The 19543-nt window shown below is 38.4% G+C and overlaps 2 protein-coding genes across 2 annotated transcripts; both read right to left on the bottom strand.

Moving 5' to 3' along the window:
- Positions 1–12097: 12097 nt before the first annotated feature.
- LOC113563231 (protein SDA1 homolog) lies at positions 12098–17698 on the bottom strand. The gene is given in 11 exon segments (XM_026974596.1): positions 12098–12347; positions 12421–12698; positions 12701–12959; positions 13044–13386; positions 13519–13654; positions 13833–14067; positions 14151–14666; positions 14754–14852; positions 16867–16971; positions 17255–17350; positions 17453–17698. Coding segments are annotated over 10 exon segments (2259 nt in total). The 5' UTR covers positions 17342–17350; positions 17453–17698; the 3' UTR covers positions 12098–12146.
- On the bottom strand, positions 14925–16867 carry LOC105277264 (origin recognition complex subunit 5). The gene has a single exon (XM_011335510.2). It carries the CDS (start codon positions 16684–16686, stop codon positions 15373–15375), a length of 1314 nt encoding a protein of 437 aa, XP_011333812.1. The 5' UTR covers positions 16687–16867; the 3' UTR covers positions 14925–15372.
- Positions 17699–19543: the final 1845 nt, after the last annotated feature.

The following is a 19543-nucleotide window of genomic DNA, read 5'->3' on the forward strand; positions in this document are numbered from 1 at the left end:
TATGTTAAGATTCTCAGCAATCTCTCGTGTCGTTAAACGCCGATTGGAATCGATCAGTGCCTTTATTTTGTCATCATCAATTTCGATTGGCCTTCCTGAGCGTGGTGCATCGTTCACATAAAAATCTGCAGATCGAAATTTAGTAAACCAATTTTGACACTGCCGCAGTTTTAAAGCATCTTCGCCATATATTGGGTTGGCCAAAAAGTAATTGCGTTTTTTTCATATAAATAAAAGGCGAATTTTTCATGGGAAACAAAAACTTTATGAAACAATATATTGTCCATTTTGTTTGATTATCTTTTGCCATTTTTCAGGCAACTTCATGATTCCGCGCTCAAAAAAGTTCTTATCTTTTTCAGCAAAAAACAGTTCCAACAACGATTTCATATCCTCATCAGCAGTAAAGGTTTTACCATTTAAGACGTTTTGCAAAGAACGAATCAAATGGTAATCTGATGGTGCCAGGTCTGGCGAATATGGTGGATGTGGTAACACGTCCCATCCAAGCTGCAACAATTTTTCACGAGTGACCAAACTTGTACGTGGTCTAGCGTTATCATGGTGAAACACAACACCTTTGCGATTCACCAATTCTCGACGTTTCTGTTTGATGGCATCATTTAATTAATCCAGTCGACGACAGTATACGTCTGAATGAATGGTTTGATTCCTTGCAAGCAGCTCAAAATACACAATACCTTTAAAGTCCCACCAGACTGACAGCATAATCTTTCTTTGGTGAATATCTGCTTTTCAAGTGCTTTCAGCAGGTTCATCACGCTTGCTCCACCATCTTTTTCGTTTGACGTTGTTGTAGACGATCGATTTTTCGTCGCCTGTTATCATCCGTTTCAAAAATGGATCATTTTCCTCACGTTTCAAAAGAGAATCGCAGATGTCAATACGCTTAGTGAGATGAATTTCTTTGAGCTCACGTGGTACCCAAATATCGAGCTTACTAATGTATCCAAGTCGTTTTAAATGGTTTTCAACACTCGATTTCGATATGTTAAGATTCTCAGCAATCTCTCGTGTCGTTAAACGCCGATTGGAATCGATCAGTGCCTTTATTTTGTCATCATCAATTTCGATTGGCCTTCCTGAGCGTGGTGCATCTTTCACATTACAATCTCGAGTTCGAAATTTAGTAAACCAATTTTGACACTGCCGCAGTTTTAAAGCATCTTCGCCATATATTGGGTTGGCCAAAAAGTAATTGCGTTTTTTTCATATAAATAAAAGGCGAATTTTTCATGGGAAACAAAAACTTTATGAAACAATATATTGTCCATTTTGTTTGATTATCTTTTGCCATTTTTCAGGCAACTTCATGATTCCGCGCTCAAAAAAGTTCTTATCTTTTTCAGCAAAAAACAGTTCCAACAACGATTTCATATCCTCATCAGCAGTAAAGGTTTTACCATTTAAGACGTTTTGCAAAGAACGAATCAAATGGTAATCTGATGGTGCCAGGTCTGGCGAATATGGTGGATGTGGTAACACGTCCCATCCAAGCTGCAACAATTTTTCACGAGTGACCAAACTTGTACGTGGTCTAGCGTTATCATGGTGAAACACAACACCTTTGCGATTCACCAATTCTCGACGTTTCTGTTTGATGGCATCATTTAATTAATCCAGTCGACGACAGTATACGTCTGAATGAATGGTTTGATTCCTTGCAAGCAGCTCAAAATACACAATACCTTTAAAGTCCCACCAGACTGACAGCATAATCTTTCTTTGGTGAATATCTGCTTTTCAAGTGCTTTCAGCAGGTTCATCACGCTTGCTCCACCATCTTTTTCGTTTGACGTTGTTGTAGACGATCGATTTTTCGTCGCCTGTTATCATCCGTTTCAAAAATGGATCATTTTCCTCACGTTTCAAAAGAGAATCGCAGATGTCAATACGCTTAGTGAGATGAATTTCTTTGAGCTCATGTGCTACCCAAATATCGAGCTTACTAATGTATCCAAGTCGTTTTGAATGGTTTTCAACACTCGATTTCGATATGTTAAGATTCTCAGCAATCTCTCGTGTCGTTAAACGCCGTTTGGAATCGATCAGTGCCTTTATTTTGTCATCATCAATTTCGATTGGCCTTCCTAAGCGTGGTGCATTTTTCACATTAAAATCTGCAGATCGAAATTTAGTAAACCAATTTTGACACTGCCGCAGTTTTAAAGCATCTTTGCCATATATTGGGTTGGCCAAAAAGTAATTGCGTTTTTTTCATATAAATAAAAGGCGAATTTTTCATGGGAAACAAAAACTTTATGAAACAATATATTGTCCATTTTGTTTGATTATCTTTTGCCATTTTTCAGGCAACTTCATGATTCCGCGCTCAAAAAAGTTCTTATCTTTTTCAGCAAAAAACAATTCCAACAACGATTTCATATCCTCATCAGCAGTAAAGGTTTTACCATTCAAGACGTTTTGCAAAGAACGAAACGAATGGTAATCTGATGGTGCCAGGTCTGGCGAATATGGTGGATGTGGTAACACATCCCATCCAAGCTGCAACAATTTTTCACGAGTGACCAAACTTGTACGTGGTCTAGCGTTATCATGGTGAAACACAACACCTTTGCGATTCACCAATTCTCGACGTTTCTGTTTGATGGCATCATTTAATTTATCCAGTTGACGACAGTATACGTCTGAATGAATGGTTTGATTCCTTGCAAGCAGCTCAAAATACACAGTCCCACCAGACTGACAGCATAATCTTTCTTTGGTGAATATCTGCTTTTCAAGTGCTTTCAGCAGGTTCATCACGCTTGCTCCACCATCTTTTTCGTTTGACGTTGTTGTAGACGATCGATTTTTCGTCGCCTGTTATCATCCGTTTCAAAAATGGATCATTTTCCTCACGTTTCAAAAGAGAATCGCAGATGTCAATACGCTTAGTGAGATGAATTTCTTTGAGCTCATGTGCTACCCAAATATCGAGCTTACTAATGTATCCAAGTCGTTTTGAATGGTTTTCAACACTCGATTTCGATATGTTAAGATTCTCAGCAATCTCTCGTGTCGTTAAACGCCGTTTGGAATCGATCAGTGCCTTTATTTTGTCATCATCAATTTCGATTGGCCTTCCTAAGCGTGGTGCATTTTTCACATTAAAATCTGCAGATCGAAATTTAGTAAACCAATTTTGACACTGCCGCAGTTTTAAAGCACCTTCGCCATATACATGACATAACTTTTTATGAGCTTGCACAGCGTTTTTCCCTTTTCGGAAGTAATAAAACAAAATATGAGGAAAATGTTCTTTTTGATTTTCCATTTTGAAATCGACGGCAAAGAAACAATTGTTAACGAAATGGTGTACTTTCTTTTTGTAAAACAAGCTGGAACTGTGAGTTGTTAACCTACATAATGAATTTGCGGTTTAGAATGAAGTTAGTTACATTTCAAGACATGTATGTCCATCTATTGGAAAAAAACGCAATTACTTTTTGGCCAACCCAATAGTTCTCGCTCCGCGAAACCATCGTAACTTGTCGGGACTGGAAGGAAGCAGAAAATCGCAGGGTGCTCGTGCGCAATATTCTTGCACTGAGCATATTACGAGTTTGAGAATATCGGTTAAAAGTCATTAGCTGCTCGCACGGAAAGCGCCGCGGCAAGCTTGCGCGGAGTCTCGATCGAGAATTATGCGTTTTACGATGCGCTTTAGCGCATTACCAAATGACACATAATGATGGTAATGAGTGTCGATTTTTAGTCGCAAAAATTCGTGCCTGTTAACCGTTGCAAGTGGACTAAACTAAGAACGATCGATATCCACTAGGAATTTTCCCTACTTTACTGTTTTTATGTTTCCGCGATGAGGTATTATGTGTTTTCTTTTGTCAGAGGTAGCAACTTCCCCTCCCTTCCTCTCTCTCTCTCTTTCTACAAGATCGATACGTTGCTCCATGCCACATTGTTTTCCTTTCCACGTTTCCTTTTTTTCATTTAAAATCCTGGCGAGTTCTTTGATGAATTGATGTGCCCTTGTCGTCGTCGCTAGTTGCCTGCGAAATTTATGGCCGCCTCTTTTTTCATGATTTATAAGCCACAATTACACTTGTAAATACCGACAAAACAATCGGATATCGGGAGACAGTTATAACCTGATTTACGAGTCTGTTTCTGCAATTCGAATGCCTCATCAGAGTTTCGATGCCACTCGTCCATCCAGTTCATACATGATCGCCAAGGAAACAGCGTACGACATCGATTCGAATTGAATGACCGATCGATACTTAGCTTGATGCTGCTCCGTCAAAGAGGAAATGTCCATTCGCTTTTATTATGATAAATAACAAACGAGCGCTAAGGATAAGAAGGAACGTCGCGGTAATATATCGGGTTAAATCATATAGTTCCGTGGTAAATTAAATAAAAACAAAATGAGAATGTATTGCCGGGAGAGCGGAGGAAGATACCAAGGAAGATATGTATGCGCATATATTTCATATGTAACGTAAATCTCTGGAGAACTAACACAGCATGAAAGATAACAGGAATCAATAAACGAGATGCAAATATCGCTGAGGATGCGAAACAGTAGAATAAAATTCCAATCCACGAAGTAACTTTCGTAAGCGATTTTCACCGTTCTCGTAATAAAATACGCAGCGTGCAGCGTGAACAACTATGAGGAGGAAAAAAACCCGGAAAAAAATATATCACAAGACGTTATTAAAAATAAGAAGAACGCGAATTCGTGTGGAATCGACCGCGCGCGCTTTCCACAAGATTCTCTCCGCACGTCTTTCACCCGGGGACACCCGGTATTCTGCGATCTTGTTTGCATTTATTATACTTCCTTTCGTTTATTGATCCGTGGATAAAGACAGAGTCAGACAGCTACGAAAAGCAGAATAAATTGTACCATTTGATAAAAGGAAACTCGAGACGCGGGAAGATAAGAAAGAAGAGGAGAAGGGCGGGATAAGCGCCGGGAAACAGAGCGAGATGGAGAGCGCGTTGGGCGTGATATGTAGTTTGCAAACTTTCCGGATTCGAGAACACGCTTCTCAATACACGAAAGTTCGTGCAAACAGAAGCCCTGAGAGATGTATAATATGACGAATAAGCGAAGAAAATTTCATAAGTCAATAGCGCCTCTTCCGCAAGCATCGTTCAATATTAACTCTACTTAAATCACGCGATTATTATGCCGCTTCTTTATTTGTTCGGCCATGCTACCGGCAAACACACGCCCGCATTAATCCTCGCGAAGTGCGGCGAAATTGGAAAAACGCCGGTACAACGACCGTTCGATGTATCGAACGACAACGATCGTTTTCTTATCGCCCGCGTTCACCCGCGGATGTTCACCGTGGCCTTCTTATATCGCAAAACGCTATTGCACCACCCAGCGTATCTTTACAGTCGGAAGAAGCTCTGACCCACTTCCCTTTATGGCGCCATTCCATAAAAGTTTCCTATAAATTGCATTTAGCAACGTCGATCGCGCCGCTCTAGCGAAGTCGTTCCCATCTCGTAACGGACTGCGTTGCTCTCCTCGGTGATACATGATACCCCATACATCATACGTCGTCGCCGTCGTGTGCGATACAGGATACGGCGATGCACGATTCACGCGCGATGGACGATAGGCGACAGGCGAATACAACGAAAAATAGATAATAATGAAGGAAATATGACGACAATGAAATACGTGTAGAATTGTAGACACGTGGTGAAGCTATGTTGTATACGATGGATGTAGAATAGATTTGTGGTAAAGCTGTAATAATCTCTCAAATATCAGCATTTACAATGATTATTGGTACTCGACGGGAGTCAATTTTTATATTTCTAGAGCCGTTATTAATGAAACTTTGTTCCTGAGGTTCGCGTAAAAAGTTCACGCTCTAAACACGAATTTTCGTGCGCGAGTCGAGCGGAGGCAAATCAGGCGAGTCGTGTGCTATATCACTCGAGCACTCGTTTCAGATACGCGCATTTCAAACTTTTAATTTCTTCAGTTTTACGGCGCGTTTTATGAGCCAGCGAGCAGAATAATGCGTCTCACCACCAGGCCGGTAGGAACTCGCGGGGCGTCGAGGGATGCGGGAAACGGAGAATGGAGGATCAAGTAAACCAGACCACTCGAAAAAAAAGAAAGAAAATCTGATGGATATCATGCTGCCGTTTGTCTCTCATCGTATCTCTTCCGTGATTATTTGAAAATGATGAGCACTCTCAAGTCGTTTCTCGCGCAGGGATTCGTCGCTGTCGCGTTCCGATAGTAAAAAGTTCGAATATAAAGACAGCAGATTATCTGTGGCCAACTCGAGAGTGCTCAATATTTTTTTTTAATCCATCCATCCACGTTTTTGTTTTTTGTTTCGAAAACGCGTCAAGTAAAAGAACTCGGCATCGACACGTCATTCACGTTGGCACGATTACGCTCTCGGTGTGCGGTTGAACGACGCTCAGGAGAGCTAAATCACATTCCCCAATTAGATTTCAATTAGACGAGACCATGTTCCGTGTTCAAAGAGGTCCACTTGCGTTATGACGCGACGTCCGAACCCAAGGGCGACTTTAATGCCCTTCCGTCATAAATCAAGCCGGCCTTACTAAAGACTTTTGACCGCATTAAGTGAACAAAATGACGAAGCACGATAATACCATAATGGAAAGGGAATAATGGATAAACCGACGTATAGTTTCATGGTCAGCAGAAACATGCGTCGCGATAGGGCACGATGATTCATTTCAGTTATTAGCGATTGTGCACAACAACCTTGTGCGAACCATGTTAATAATTATTAGGGGTGTGATTTAGTTTTGAGGGTTTTTTTGCTCAAAAACGCATGTATTTCAATATGATAATGAATGAACACCTTCATCAAAATATTTTCCTTCGTTTTCTATAACTTTTTTCCATCTTTCTGGCAAGAGATGGATTCCACCACGATAAAATCACTCTTCTTTTCAGTTGATCCATTCGTCGACGAATTTTCGCACTTCTTCCAACTTATCAAAGTGTGTATCCTCTAAAGCGTGTTGCATCGACCGGAACAAATAATAATCGCATGGAGCAATGTCCGGAGAAGACTTGCCATTCAAGCTCTAATAGTGTTTGTTTCACTGATAACGCAACGTGAGGTCGAGCGTTGTCACGAAGAAGAATCACTTTCCGTCGATTACTCGCAATTGGTGGTCGTTTTTGGTCCAATGCTTGCTTCAACTTGTACAATTGGTGTCGATAACCATCAGCCGTGACAGTCTCGTGCGGATTTAACAGCTCATAGTACACTATCCCACCAAATACAGAGCATTACTTTTCAACCGTGAATATTGCGTCTCGGAGTGGATGTTGATGGTTCGCCTGGATCCACCCATGATTTTCTGTGTTTGGGATTATCAAAATAGATCCACTTTTCATCCCCAGTAATAATCCGAGACAAAAGACCCTTCTTTTTTTGCCTGGCGATCAACGAAATGCAAATGTTCAACCGGTTCGCAATGGCACTTTCCGATAATTGATGTCGAACCCATTTCCCTTCTTTCTGAATTTTTCCCATTTCATGTAAATGTTTGGCAACTGTTGTACGATCAACATTTAATGCTCTGGCAAGAGATGGATTCCACCACGATAAAATGACTCTTCTTTTCAGTTGATCCATTCGTCGACGAATTTTCGCACTTCTTCCAAATTATCAAAGTGTGTATCCTCTAAAGCGTGTTGCATCGACCGGAACAAATAATAATCGCATGGAGCAATGTCCGGAGAAGACTTGCCATTCAAGCTCTAATAGTGTTTGTTTCACTGATAACGCAACGTGAGGTCGAGCGTTGTCACGAAGAAGAATCACTTTCCGTCGTTTACTCGCAATTGGTGGTCGTTTTTCGTCCAATGCTTGCTTCAACTTGTACAATTGGTGTCGATAACCATCAGCCGTGACAGTCTCGTGCGGATTTAACAGCTCATAGTACACTATCCCACCAAATACAGAGCATTACTTTTCAACCGTGAATATTGCGTCTCGGAGTGGATGTTGATGGTTCGCCTGGATCCACCCATGATTTTCTGCGTTTGGGATTATCAAAATAGATCCACTTTTCATCCCCAGTAACAATCCGAGACAAAAGACCCTTCTTTTTTTGCCTGGCGATCAACGAAATGCAAATGTTCAACCGGTTCGCAATGGCACTTTCCGATAATTGATGTCGAACCCATTTCCCTTCTTTCTGAATTTTTCCCATTTCATGTAAATGTTTGGTAACTGTTGTACGATCAACATTTAATGCTCTGGCAAGAGATGGATTCCACCACGATAAAATGACTTCTTTTGAGTCGATCCATTCGTCGACGAATTTTCGCACTTCTTCCAAATTATCAAAGTGTGTATCCTCTAAAGCGTGTTGCATCGACCGGAACAAATAATAATCGCATGGAGCAATGTCCGGAGAAGACTTGCCATTCAAGCTCTAATAGTGTTTGTTTCACTGATAACGCAACGTGAGGTCGAGCGTTGTCACGAAGAAGAATCACTTTCCGTCGTTTACTCGCAATTGGTGGTCGTTTTTGGTCCAATGCTTGCTTCAACTTGTACAATTGGTGTCGATAACGATCAGCCGTGACAGTCTCGTGCGGATTTAACAGCTCATAGTACACTATCCCACCGAATACAGAGCATTACTTTTGAACCGTGAATATTGCGTCTCGGAGTGGATGTTGATGGTTCGTCTGGATCCACCCATGATTTTCCGCGTTTGGGATTATCAAAATAGATCTACTTTTCATCCCCAGTAACAATCCGAGACAAACGACCCTTCTTTTTTTGCCTGCCGATCAACGAAATGCAAATGTTCAAATGGCACTTTCCGATAATTGATGTCGAACCCATTTCCCTTCTTTCTGAATTTTTCCCATTTCATGTAAATGTTTGGCAACTGTTGTACGATCAACATTTAATGCTCTGGCAAGAGATGGATTCCACCACGATAAAATCACTCTTCTTTTCAGTTGATCCATTCGTCGACGAATTTTCGCACTTCTTCAAATTATCAAAGTGTGTATCCTCTAAAGCGTGTTGCATCGACCGGAACAAATAATAATCGCATGGAGCAATGTCCGGAGAAGACTTGCCATTCAAGCTCTAATAGTGTTTGTTTCACTGATAACGCAACGTGAGGTCGAGCGTTGTCATGAAGAAGAATCACTTTCCGTCGTTTGCTCGCAATTGGTGGTCGTTTTTGGTCCAATGCTTGCTTCAACTTGTACAATTGGTGTCGATAACCATCAGCCGTGACAGTCTCGTGCGGATTTAACAGCTCATAGTACACTATCCCACCAAATACAGAGCATTACTTTTCAACCGTGAATATTGCGTCTCGGAGTAGATGTTCATGGTTCGCCTGGATCTACCCATGATTTTCCGTGTTTGGGATTATCAAAATAGATCTACTTTTCATCCCCAGTAACAACCGAGACAAAAGACTCTTCTTTTTTGCCTGGCGATCAACGAAATGCAAATGTTCAACCGGTTCGCAATGGCACTTTCCGATAATTGATGTCGAACCCATTTCCCTTCTTTCTGAATTTTTCCCATTTCATGTAAATGTTTGGTAACTGTTGTACGATCAACATTTAATGCTCTGGCAAGAGATGGATTCCACCACGATAAAATCACTCTTCTTTTCAGTTGATCCATTCGTCGACGAATTTTCGCACTTCTTCCAATTATCAAAGTGTGTATCCTCTAAAGCGTGTTGCATCGACCGGAACAAATAATAATCGCATGGAGCAATGTCCGGAGAAGACTTGCCATTCAAGCTCTAATAGTGTTTGTTTCACTGATAACGCAACGTGAGGTCGAGCGTTGTCACGAAGAAGAATCACTTTCCGTCGTTTACTCGCAATTGGTGGTGGTTTTTGGTCCAATGCTTGCTTCAACTTGTACAATTGGTGTCGATAACGATCAGCCGTGACAGTCTCGTGCGGATTTAACAGCTCATAGTACACTATCCCACCAAATACAGAGCATTACTTTTCAACCGTGAATATTGCGTCTCGGAGTGGATGTTGATGGTTCGCCTGGATCCACCCATGATTTTCTGCGTTTGGGATTATCAAAATAGATCCACTTTTCATCCCCAGTAACAATCCGAGACAAAAGACTCTTCTTTTTTTGCCTGGCGATCAACGAAATGCAAATGTTCAACCGGTTCGCAATGGCACTTTCCGATAATTGATGTCGAACCCATTTCCCTTCTTTCTGAATTTTTCCCATTTCATGTAAATGTTTGGTAACTGTTGTACGATCAACATTTAATGCTCTGGCAAGAGATGGATTCCACCACGATAAAATCACTCTTCTTTTCAGTTGATCCATTCGTCGACGAATTTTCGCACTTCTTCCAAATTATCAAAGTGTGTATCCTCTAAAGCGTGTTGCATCGACCGGAACAAATAATAATCGCATGGAGCAATGTCCGGAGAAGACTTGCCATTCAAGCTCTAATAGTGTTTTGTTTCACTGATAACGCAACGTGAGGTCGAGCGTTGTCACGAAGAAGAATCACTTTCCGTCGTTTACTCGCAATTGGTGGTCGTTTTTGGTCCAATGCTTGCTTCAACTTGTACAATTGGTGTCGATAACGATCAGCCGTGACAGTCTCGTGCGGATTTAACAGCTCATAGTACACTATCCCACCAAATACAGAGCATTACTTTTGAACCGTGAATATTGCGTCTCGGAGTGGATGTTGATGGTTCGCCTGGATCCACCCATGATTTTCGCGTTTGGGATTATCAAAATAGATCCACTTTTCATCCCCAGTAACAATCCGAGACAAAGACCTTCTTTTTTTGCCTGCCGATCAACGAAATGCAAATGTTCAAATGGCACTTTCCGATAATTGATGTCGAACCCATTTCCCTTCTTTCTGAATTTTTCCCATTTCATGTAAATGTTTGGCAACTGTTGTACGATCAACATTTAATGCTCTGGCAAGAGATGGATTCCACCACGATAAAATGACTCTTCTTTTCAGTTGATCCATTCGTCGACGAATTTTCGCACTTCTTCGAAATTATCAAAGTGTGTATCCTCTAAAGCGTGTTGCATCGACCGGAACAAATAATAATCGCATGGAGCAATGTCCGGAGAAAGACTTGCCATTCAAGCTCTAATAGTGTTTGTTTCACTGATAACGCAACGTGAGGTCGAGCGTTGTCACGAAGAAGAATCACTTTCCGTCGTTTACTCGCAATTGGTGGTCGTTTTTGGTCCAATGCTTGCTTCAACTTGTACAATTGGTGTCGATAACGATCAGCCGTGACAGTCTCATGCGGATTTAACAGCTCATAGTACACTATCCCACCAAATACAGAGCATTACTTTTCAACCGTGAATATTGCGTCTCGGAGTGGATGTTGATGGTTCGCCTGGATCCACCCATGATTTTCTGCGTTTCGGATTATCAAAACAGATCCACTTTTCATCCCCAGTAACAATCCGAGACAAAGGACTCTTCTTTTTTTGCCTGGCGATCAACGAAATGCAAATGTTCAAATGGCACTTTCCGATAATTCATGTCGAACCCATTTCCCTTCTTTCTGAATTTTTCCCATTTCATGTAAATGTTTGGTAACTGTTGTACGATCAACATTTAATGCTCTGGCAAGTTCTGAAGTGGATCGTGTTGGATTTTCGTGCAATAATGCTTGCAAATCTGCATTTTCAAGCTTTCTTGGTTGTCCCGAGCGTTCTTTGTCCTTTACATCAGTATCACGACTTTTAAAGCGTCTAAACCAGTATTCACACGTCTTAATTGATGGGGCAGAATCACCATAAGTTTCCACAAGAATTCTATAACCCTCAGCGGCAGTTTTCTTTTGATTAAAAAACAAAAGCAACGCATGTCGAAAATGCTGTTTCGGAAGTTGCATTTTTACGATGATATAAACAATAAACACGACTGTTATTGCATCTATTGCTATAATGCTACTAAATGTCATGGATAATGTCAAGACTGTAAGAAAGAACAGTTATCGGAAACAGCTATTGGAACAAACTGACACTACAGCCATCTGTTGCAAAACCCTCAAAACTAAATCACACTCCTAATACTTTAGCCACAATTTGTTTAATTAAAATATACTTAAAACTTGAATATTATCATTTCATCTTCTTTCGCTGTAACAAATGTTTCTTGAGGGCTATTTGTTTCTCTCTGAAGGATCGTTTCACCTTCATTTTTAATTTCTGTTTCACCATTGAGAATGCTTTCCCTTTCCTCTTCTCGCGATTCGTCTTACTGCACATTGGGTTTCTTCGTCCGTCTTTAAAACCGAATTTATCCCTTTCTTCTTGTCCCTTCTACAAAGTCAGTAATGTTCTAGTTAAACAGGCAGGCATAACGTAATGTTAAAAAATAATTGTTTGTACATACCTTTACAGACTTCACTCGAGCAGCTTTATCGTGCCTGCGCTTCTTATGTATATTCTCTATATCGCTAAGTTTTACCAGTTCTCCCGAGTTCTGATCCTTTTCGACTTGATCGCGCGTCCTTTTAACGCCATGCTTAGCAAACGTTATTTGCTGCTTCGCCAATGCAACATCAATTTTTCGGAAATCCTTGTCGGTAAGTAATCGTTCGGCAGATATCACGGACGCTTTTGTTTTTCTCTCAGCCGTGAATTCCTCCTTTTGCTCCAATTTAAGTTTCATTTTTTCTCTAACTTTTGTTTTTTCTTTTGTTGCTTCGTTAAAACGCCTTGCTTTTGTGAAACTTTGTTTGCATCCCCTTTCTCGCTATTCGTTTTGCAATTATTCTCTGCTTCATTAGTCTCGCTAGGGGATAACGTTACATCCTCCTCCTCCTCATCATCACTATCTGATTCCGCCGTTCCGTCTCTATCGGTTACCGACTCATCATCATCGATTTCTTCTTCACTACTGTGATTTACATCGACCCATTCATCATCGTCCTATATTCAAATATATAAGTCGATTTTTCTAGTGAAATAATAACAAAAATAATAAAATATTTTTTTGGATATATCTCTACTCACTTCATCATCACTGCCTCTACTATCTTCATCAGTATCATCATTATCAGCTTCCTCGGTATTGTCGGCAGGTCGATCAACCAAAACTTCTGCACCTGGTACGAACTCATTTGCTTGAATTTCACCATATTTCGGAGCTTTTATCATAACGTTGGCTTCTGTAGGGCGGCCTTTGTCTTTTTTACACAACAAGTCAGGATTTGTGCGCCTGAACGTCCCAATTAAAGAGCGTGCTGCCATCATTACAGAGCGCTCCTTATAATGCTTATATTCTACTAAATCGCGAAATAAATCTGCATTCATTGCCAATGGGCATCGTGTACATATCTCACGTACGGCATTTAAGCTGAATAAATAAAGTTATACATTAATAATGGTAACCCAGAAAGAGAGAAAGAGAAAGAGAGAAAGAGAAAGAGAGAAAGAGAAAGAGAGAGAGAATATGTTTATAAGCATGTATTAAAATACATTTCTTTACCCGATAGCTATCACATCCGCAGAATTTCTTTCCGTTATAAAATTGTTTGCCAAGGTCTTTAAGATGGATTCCAGTGTTTCGGGTGGTACTAATTCATGTGAAGCTTGAGCTATGAACTGTAAAAGTTTGGTAACATCTGGAAAAAATAAAAACGAATATATACAATCTTGATAAAAAGGATTTTTCCGAATTAATTTAGAACAAAAATATGCTAATAGACTAATAGTTTGTATAACTAATGGTATTATAATAATAATTAGATAATAAGCAAATTATAGTTAGATAGTTATGATGTATTACGTTATAAAACTTACCACGCTGATGGGGATGGAGAAATCTCTGTATGTATGGGTAAAAATTTAAAAGAAACAAATTATGCAAACCGATAAGTCTAGAAACAACATCGAGAATCATTAGCTTAACTTCAAATCGGTCATTATTTTTGTTCAACTGCTTGAACAGCTTTTCAGCAAAATCCTGAGGATCGTGGATTAGGTGCAATGCTGCAAAGTTATATTGTGGTGCCTTAGATCTCTTCTTTTTTGCTTTCTGAAATACATATTAAAGATACAAATTATAGTGGATATTTTTAATAGAGAGAAATTATTGATAAATAATTAAGTTCAACTTACTACATACAACTGTTTAGCTTTCTGCAACTGTTTGGATCGCTTCTTTGTTTTTTTATTGACTTTATTAGCCATCATAATTTCCTTCATGTTTGGCTCATCATCCGAATCACTGTCATCACTGCCCTTTTCTTCCGGATCAGTCCCCAAAAAGAATTTTAAGCAAGCAACTACTACTTTCGTTATCTTAGAAAAACAACCAGTTGCTATAACATTAACAGTCTTGACATCATTCCAGACGTTTTTATTATACAATTCTATCATAATGTCGGCGGACATCTTTGCAGCTTTAGTATTAGGACTTTTTAGCATAGAGAACATAAAATTTTGTAAAACCGTATTGACTTTAGTGTTCTTATGCTTTGCATTCATATTCTTGATGTCTGTAACAATGTGTGTTTGAAGAAATTGTCTCAAAGCTTTATCCTGGCATTTTAAAAGTTCAAAAAATAAACTGAGGAGTGCAGTAGGTTCTAAAAGGGATTTGTTGCGCAACTGGATCAATGCTTTGCAAAATGTCTGTAAGAAATATTATAATAATTTATGTATGTGCACGCGATTATATTTACTGCCGTAATGTAACATTATAATGCAATTAATGCTTACCATTCGCATTTCATTGTCTAATAGGGTATTATGAGTCTGTAATATATCAACAATCTCTTGAGGAAATGTTTTCAAATCATCTGGGTAACAATGGGCTACCTGTAATGATATACAAAAAGGTAGACAAATGTTTAGTATATGCATAATTTATTGAATGATTTTTCAAAAAAGTGTGCATAATAATTATATTTAATTAATAGTTATCATGTGTACAATATTTGTCATAAAGTATGCTATACACCTAAATACACAATTGGTAATTGTATTACTGCTTAATAATTGCTTATAACAGTTAACAAAATTATTTTGAAAATGGATATACAGTATTACGACACACAACAAATTACAATACTTTTTGATATCTTAAATCTCTACAATAAATCGATTTCCACAAATTATTATGTACATATCTTGATTATGCTAAAATAAATAAATTTTTATGTTAAATATAAAAATACTTTTATACTTTTTTTAGTTATTAGTTTTTCTTATTAAAAATTCTAGAACTTTTACGAAGTATTTATATAATAAAAGCTTTACGTGTAGATGGACGTAAGCACATATAAAACTAAAACTAAAAATGGACGTGGCAAATTGTACATAAATGTATGAAGTATTTTCAATCTATACTCATGCTCAAATAATTTTTAAGATCAAAACCAACAGTCTTAGCTACGACCGCAACGAAATCATAACTTGTGCAACACTTGAATTTTGGCTCATCTAACTGCAAGCTGTGATCACCAGCGACGGTTAGTAAACCGAGTTGGCACATGGTAGATATTTGAGCGAGTATATTAGCATTAATATCTACTTTTTCGTCAAGAATAGCGCAAAAGATCGCGAGCATTCTCGAGACAGTGAAAATTCGAGTTTTTTTCTTCAAGTCTATTTCTGTCGCCTTCTTAATCGATCTGATCTTTTTCTTTTTCTTGCTACTCTGTTTCATAAAAATATGTTGATCATATTTTACTGGACTGTGCGAAGCTAGATATGCAGCAATCAACATATACTTTGCGTAAAACGGTAGCTCGAAACTCAGAGCTAACTTCGTCGTCGATTCAATTTCTCGAGATATCTGATAATCAGGTTGCGAAAAATCGCCGGCAGAAACTCGGAGATAAATCACTTCGAGATTAGACCTCAAAGTAGCAGAGATATTTCGCCACAGAGCAGTAACATTGTCTGGATCAATTTGTTTACTTTCTATGGGTTCCACATATTTGGCAAAATTGACTTTGGCCATGTGTCGAAGCTCATTTAGATCTCTACAAAATCGGAAGAACACAGAGAGGAAGAGATTCAAATAATTCTTATAAAAATCCGTATCATATTTCGCTAGTTTGTCCAATAACAACAATTGAGCCAATTCTTCCTTGGTGTACTGTGGAAAGTAAATCCTTATAGGGTTCAATGTACCTATTTTAGTATTAAATTTGTCCCACGTAATCTCGCTTATAAAGATTGTACATATATTAACATTGGATAATTCCCTGAGCCTCAAGACGGCTGGCAGAAAAGTTACATCGAAATTCCTTATCCTATGACATTTGTCAAATACTAACACGATCGGACGTTGATCGCTGTGCAAAATTTTCTTAAGCGCAAGTATAAAGTCCATGATATTGTCGCAGCTGTAGTTCGACAGAACATCACTGCTCGGTTCGTTAATAGACGCAGTCAAATCGGCCAACATATAATTATACATGTGCTTACTGCCTAAATGCTCCATACAATTAATATAGCTGGCATTATAGTTTAAATGTTTGAGCAAACTTTCTATAACTAGTGACTTTCCAGTAGCCGTATGACCGTACACAAATATGCTCTCTGGCATTGGTTCGTTCGCTGCACCGATTAAAGAGTACAGCTGAGCTATAACTTTCTCCCGGCATTTAATATTATTCCTTACTTCTTCCAAATATTTTTCCATTTTTAAAGCTTAAAGTATTACTCAAGAAACAATAACGAAGTACAATTGGTCTCCAATTTCAGTTATGTATCGTACAGCTTTAAGAATAACGCGCAAGAACTTGATAAATTATTAGTGTATTATATTTGTTAAGCAAGTAGAGTATGCTCTTATCACTTTTATAACTTAATGCATGCTAACCTGGGCCAGGAAGATTACCAAATCATCGAGACTTTTGTTATACTGTGTGGGTTCCAAGCAAAAGACTTCTAGAGTAGATTTGTAGTGCTGTTGTTGCTGGAGAAACTACAAGCAAATATATTTAATTTTTCAATATTGATATCTCTTTGTTTCTTACATAAAAGTATGATTCTGGGTATGGTCCAGGTCTCGCTACAAATGCTTGGAAGCGTAGTCTATCTTTGTTCTACATTGAATGAGTAATAAGATAGACTACGCTTCCAAAGCATTTGTAGCGAGACCTGGACCGTACCCACAGATTCATAAAAATATAGTTTATAAAATATAATGTGTAAAAAAACTGCACATTACTGCAACCAATTATTTTATTATCAAACTAAAAACCTACCTCTTCTTTGTAGGATTCTGAATCACGTTTGATAAGGTTCTGCAGTTGCGGAAGATTATCCGGTAGTTGATTGTTATGCCTTACCATTCTTACAATCTGTACAAATGATTATCATGAATTGTAACAAATAACATGAAATATAGTTTATAAAAATGTAAAGAAACATATAAATAGGCAAAATATTATTGTCATACTTACACTTAACTCTCTCTCTTGAAAATCGAAGAATTTATACAGAAACTGCCTTCTCAGCTAGTTTGTTCTCGTAAAGTTTTTTGGCGTAGTGGAATATTACAACTCAAGGTGCTGTGCTCATTCGCATAAGGCATCAAATCGATACATTATCCAACTTATTAAAGCTGTATTCTTTTTGTAAAATCTACAATTTTACAGATATTATTACACAGTAACGTTCCACGTGCAGCTATGGCAAGTACAAAAATAACCTACATTCAGAAAACGACGGTTATCGGCCCCGCTAAACCCTTCAAGGGAGAGCTAGAGGGAGTTGGACTGGTAAACTGAAGGAGACGGGTCCTCCTCACCGATTTCCTTCTAACTTTGTAGAAACGTATATTTTGGTCGTAAAAAAAGATTGCGAGAAGGAAAATCGTCGCTCTCGAGTAGAACCAAAGTTACAGCTTACTGAAAAATGACAGTTTCGAGGTTAGGAAATCTGTCATACCGGCGGTCTACGGGCGTAGTGCACCACTGACCGAGCATGCGCGTTGTTATGCATGTATATTACATAAAATTGTTAAAGCAGTGAATTGTTAATATAAATCGAATCGTTAAAGTAAATAACCAAAAGCACAAATAGTTAAATGCACAGTTTTCTCTGCTTTAACCAAATCAAAGTCACAGTTAAATAGAAATTATTCTCTGCTTTAATCACAAGTAAAACTGCAAAAGAATATATTTAATTTTAAGATTTGTTTATTGATTAAAATTGAGATCCAACATCTCTTTAAAAATCGTGGTTATTGACAATGGAAATAAAATAAAGGATATAATGAATCTTTTCCAAGTGACTTTAGAGTATAATAAAAAAGAATGAATAGAAAAAAGCTTTTGTTCTAATCATTAAAGCAGAGAATATACGCATGCCCGGTCACTCTGCGCTGTCCTTGTACACCGCCGGTATGACAGATTCCCTAACCTCGAAACTCATTTTTCAGTACGTTCTAACTTTGGTTCTACTTGAGAGCGACGATTTTCCTTCTCGCAATCTTTTTTAGGACCAAAATATACATTTCTACAAAGTTAGAAGAAAATCGGTGAGGAGGACCCGTCTCCTTTAGTTTTACCGTTGGACTGGTTTTTTTTTTTTTATTAAAACAAAATATAAATACATATGGCGCTGGGAACTACCCCATATTGCCCGCCCTTTACAAAATTGGGGAAAAAACATTTCTTAAACTCTTAAGAAAGACATGAGTGATATGAACTCTTAACCTCTCGCACATATGTTGTAATAACAATAACCACCTCAATAACTATGAAATTCAAAGATTATCGAAGAATACAAAACTCATTCAGTACACAACCATATCATTACTTATAAATTCTTTGCATAAGTCTCATTATTAGACTGCGATTTTAATCGTTCCTAGAAAGTTAGTTAACGCTGTAATAGCACCTAAGTTCATTGTATATAAAATTGCTCAATACTATAAGGACTATAAACTTATGCCTCTTTAACTCCTGAGGAGCTGTTGTCTTTCATCATCGAATAGAAAACATTGCCAACAAACATGATTCGCTGTTTGATTGCAGTCATTACACAAACATAACGGAGATTCCAACTATGTGGTGATTAAATAAGCTTTGATTTAGAGAAGTATGTCCGGAACGCAGCCTATTGATTATAACTATTTGTCTTCTATCTAATTGTACATCGTGAAACCACGGTTTTCTGGTATTACTATAAAAAATATCACAGTATTTCATCCCTTACTCCTACCTTCCCTTCTAACATAATAATCAAGATCAGAGAACATTTTTTCTTTCCAATGCGCTTTTATATCTTGTGCTGGTATAAGCAAGTCCAGAGAGATTACAAATTCGTCCGCAGCAAAACACCTTTCAAATAATGATGGTAAAACCATGTGTATAATAGATAAGGAATTGTGGTATCTTTGGGATACCGCATTTAGAACAATAACAATAAAAATCGATGCCGAAATTTAGTCCAAAATAACGGTGACTCTGCATCTCCGGACCGGTTAGAAACAGTTCAAGCGCCTAAATAATGAAGTCGTAACAGTTACTACCTAATAATGTATCGGT

The sequence above is a fragment of the Ooceraea biroi genome, chromosome 13, assembly GCF_003672135.1.
Source record: "Ooceraea biroi isolate clonal line C1 chromosome 13, Obir_v5.4, whole genome shotgun sequence".
NCBI classification, from domain to species: domain Eukaryota; kingdom Metazoa; phylum Arthropoda; class Insecta; order Hymenoptera; family Formicidae; genus Ooceraea; species Ooceraea biroi.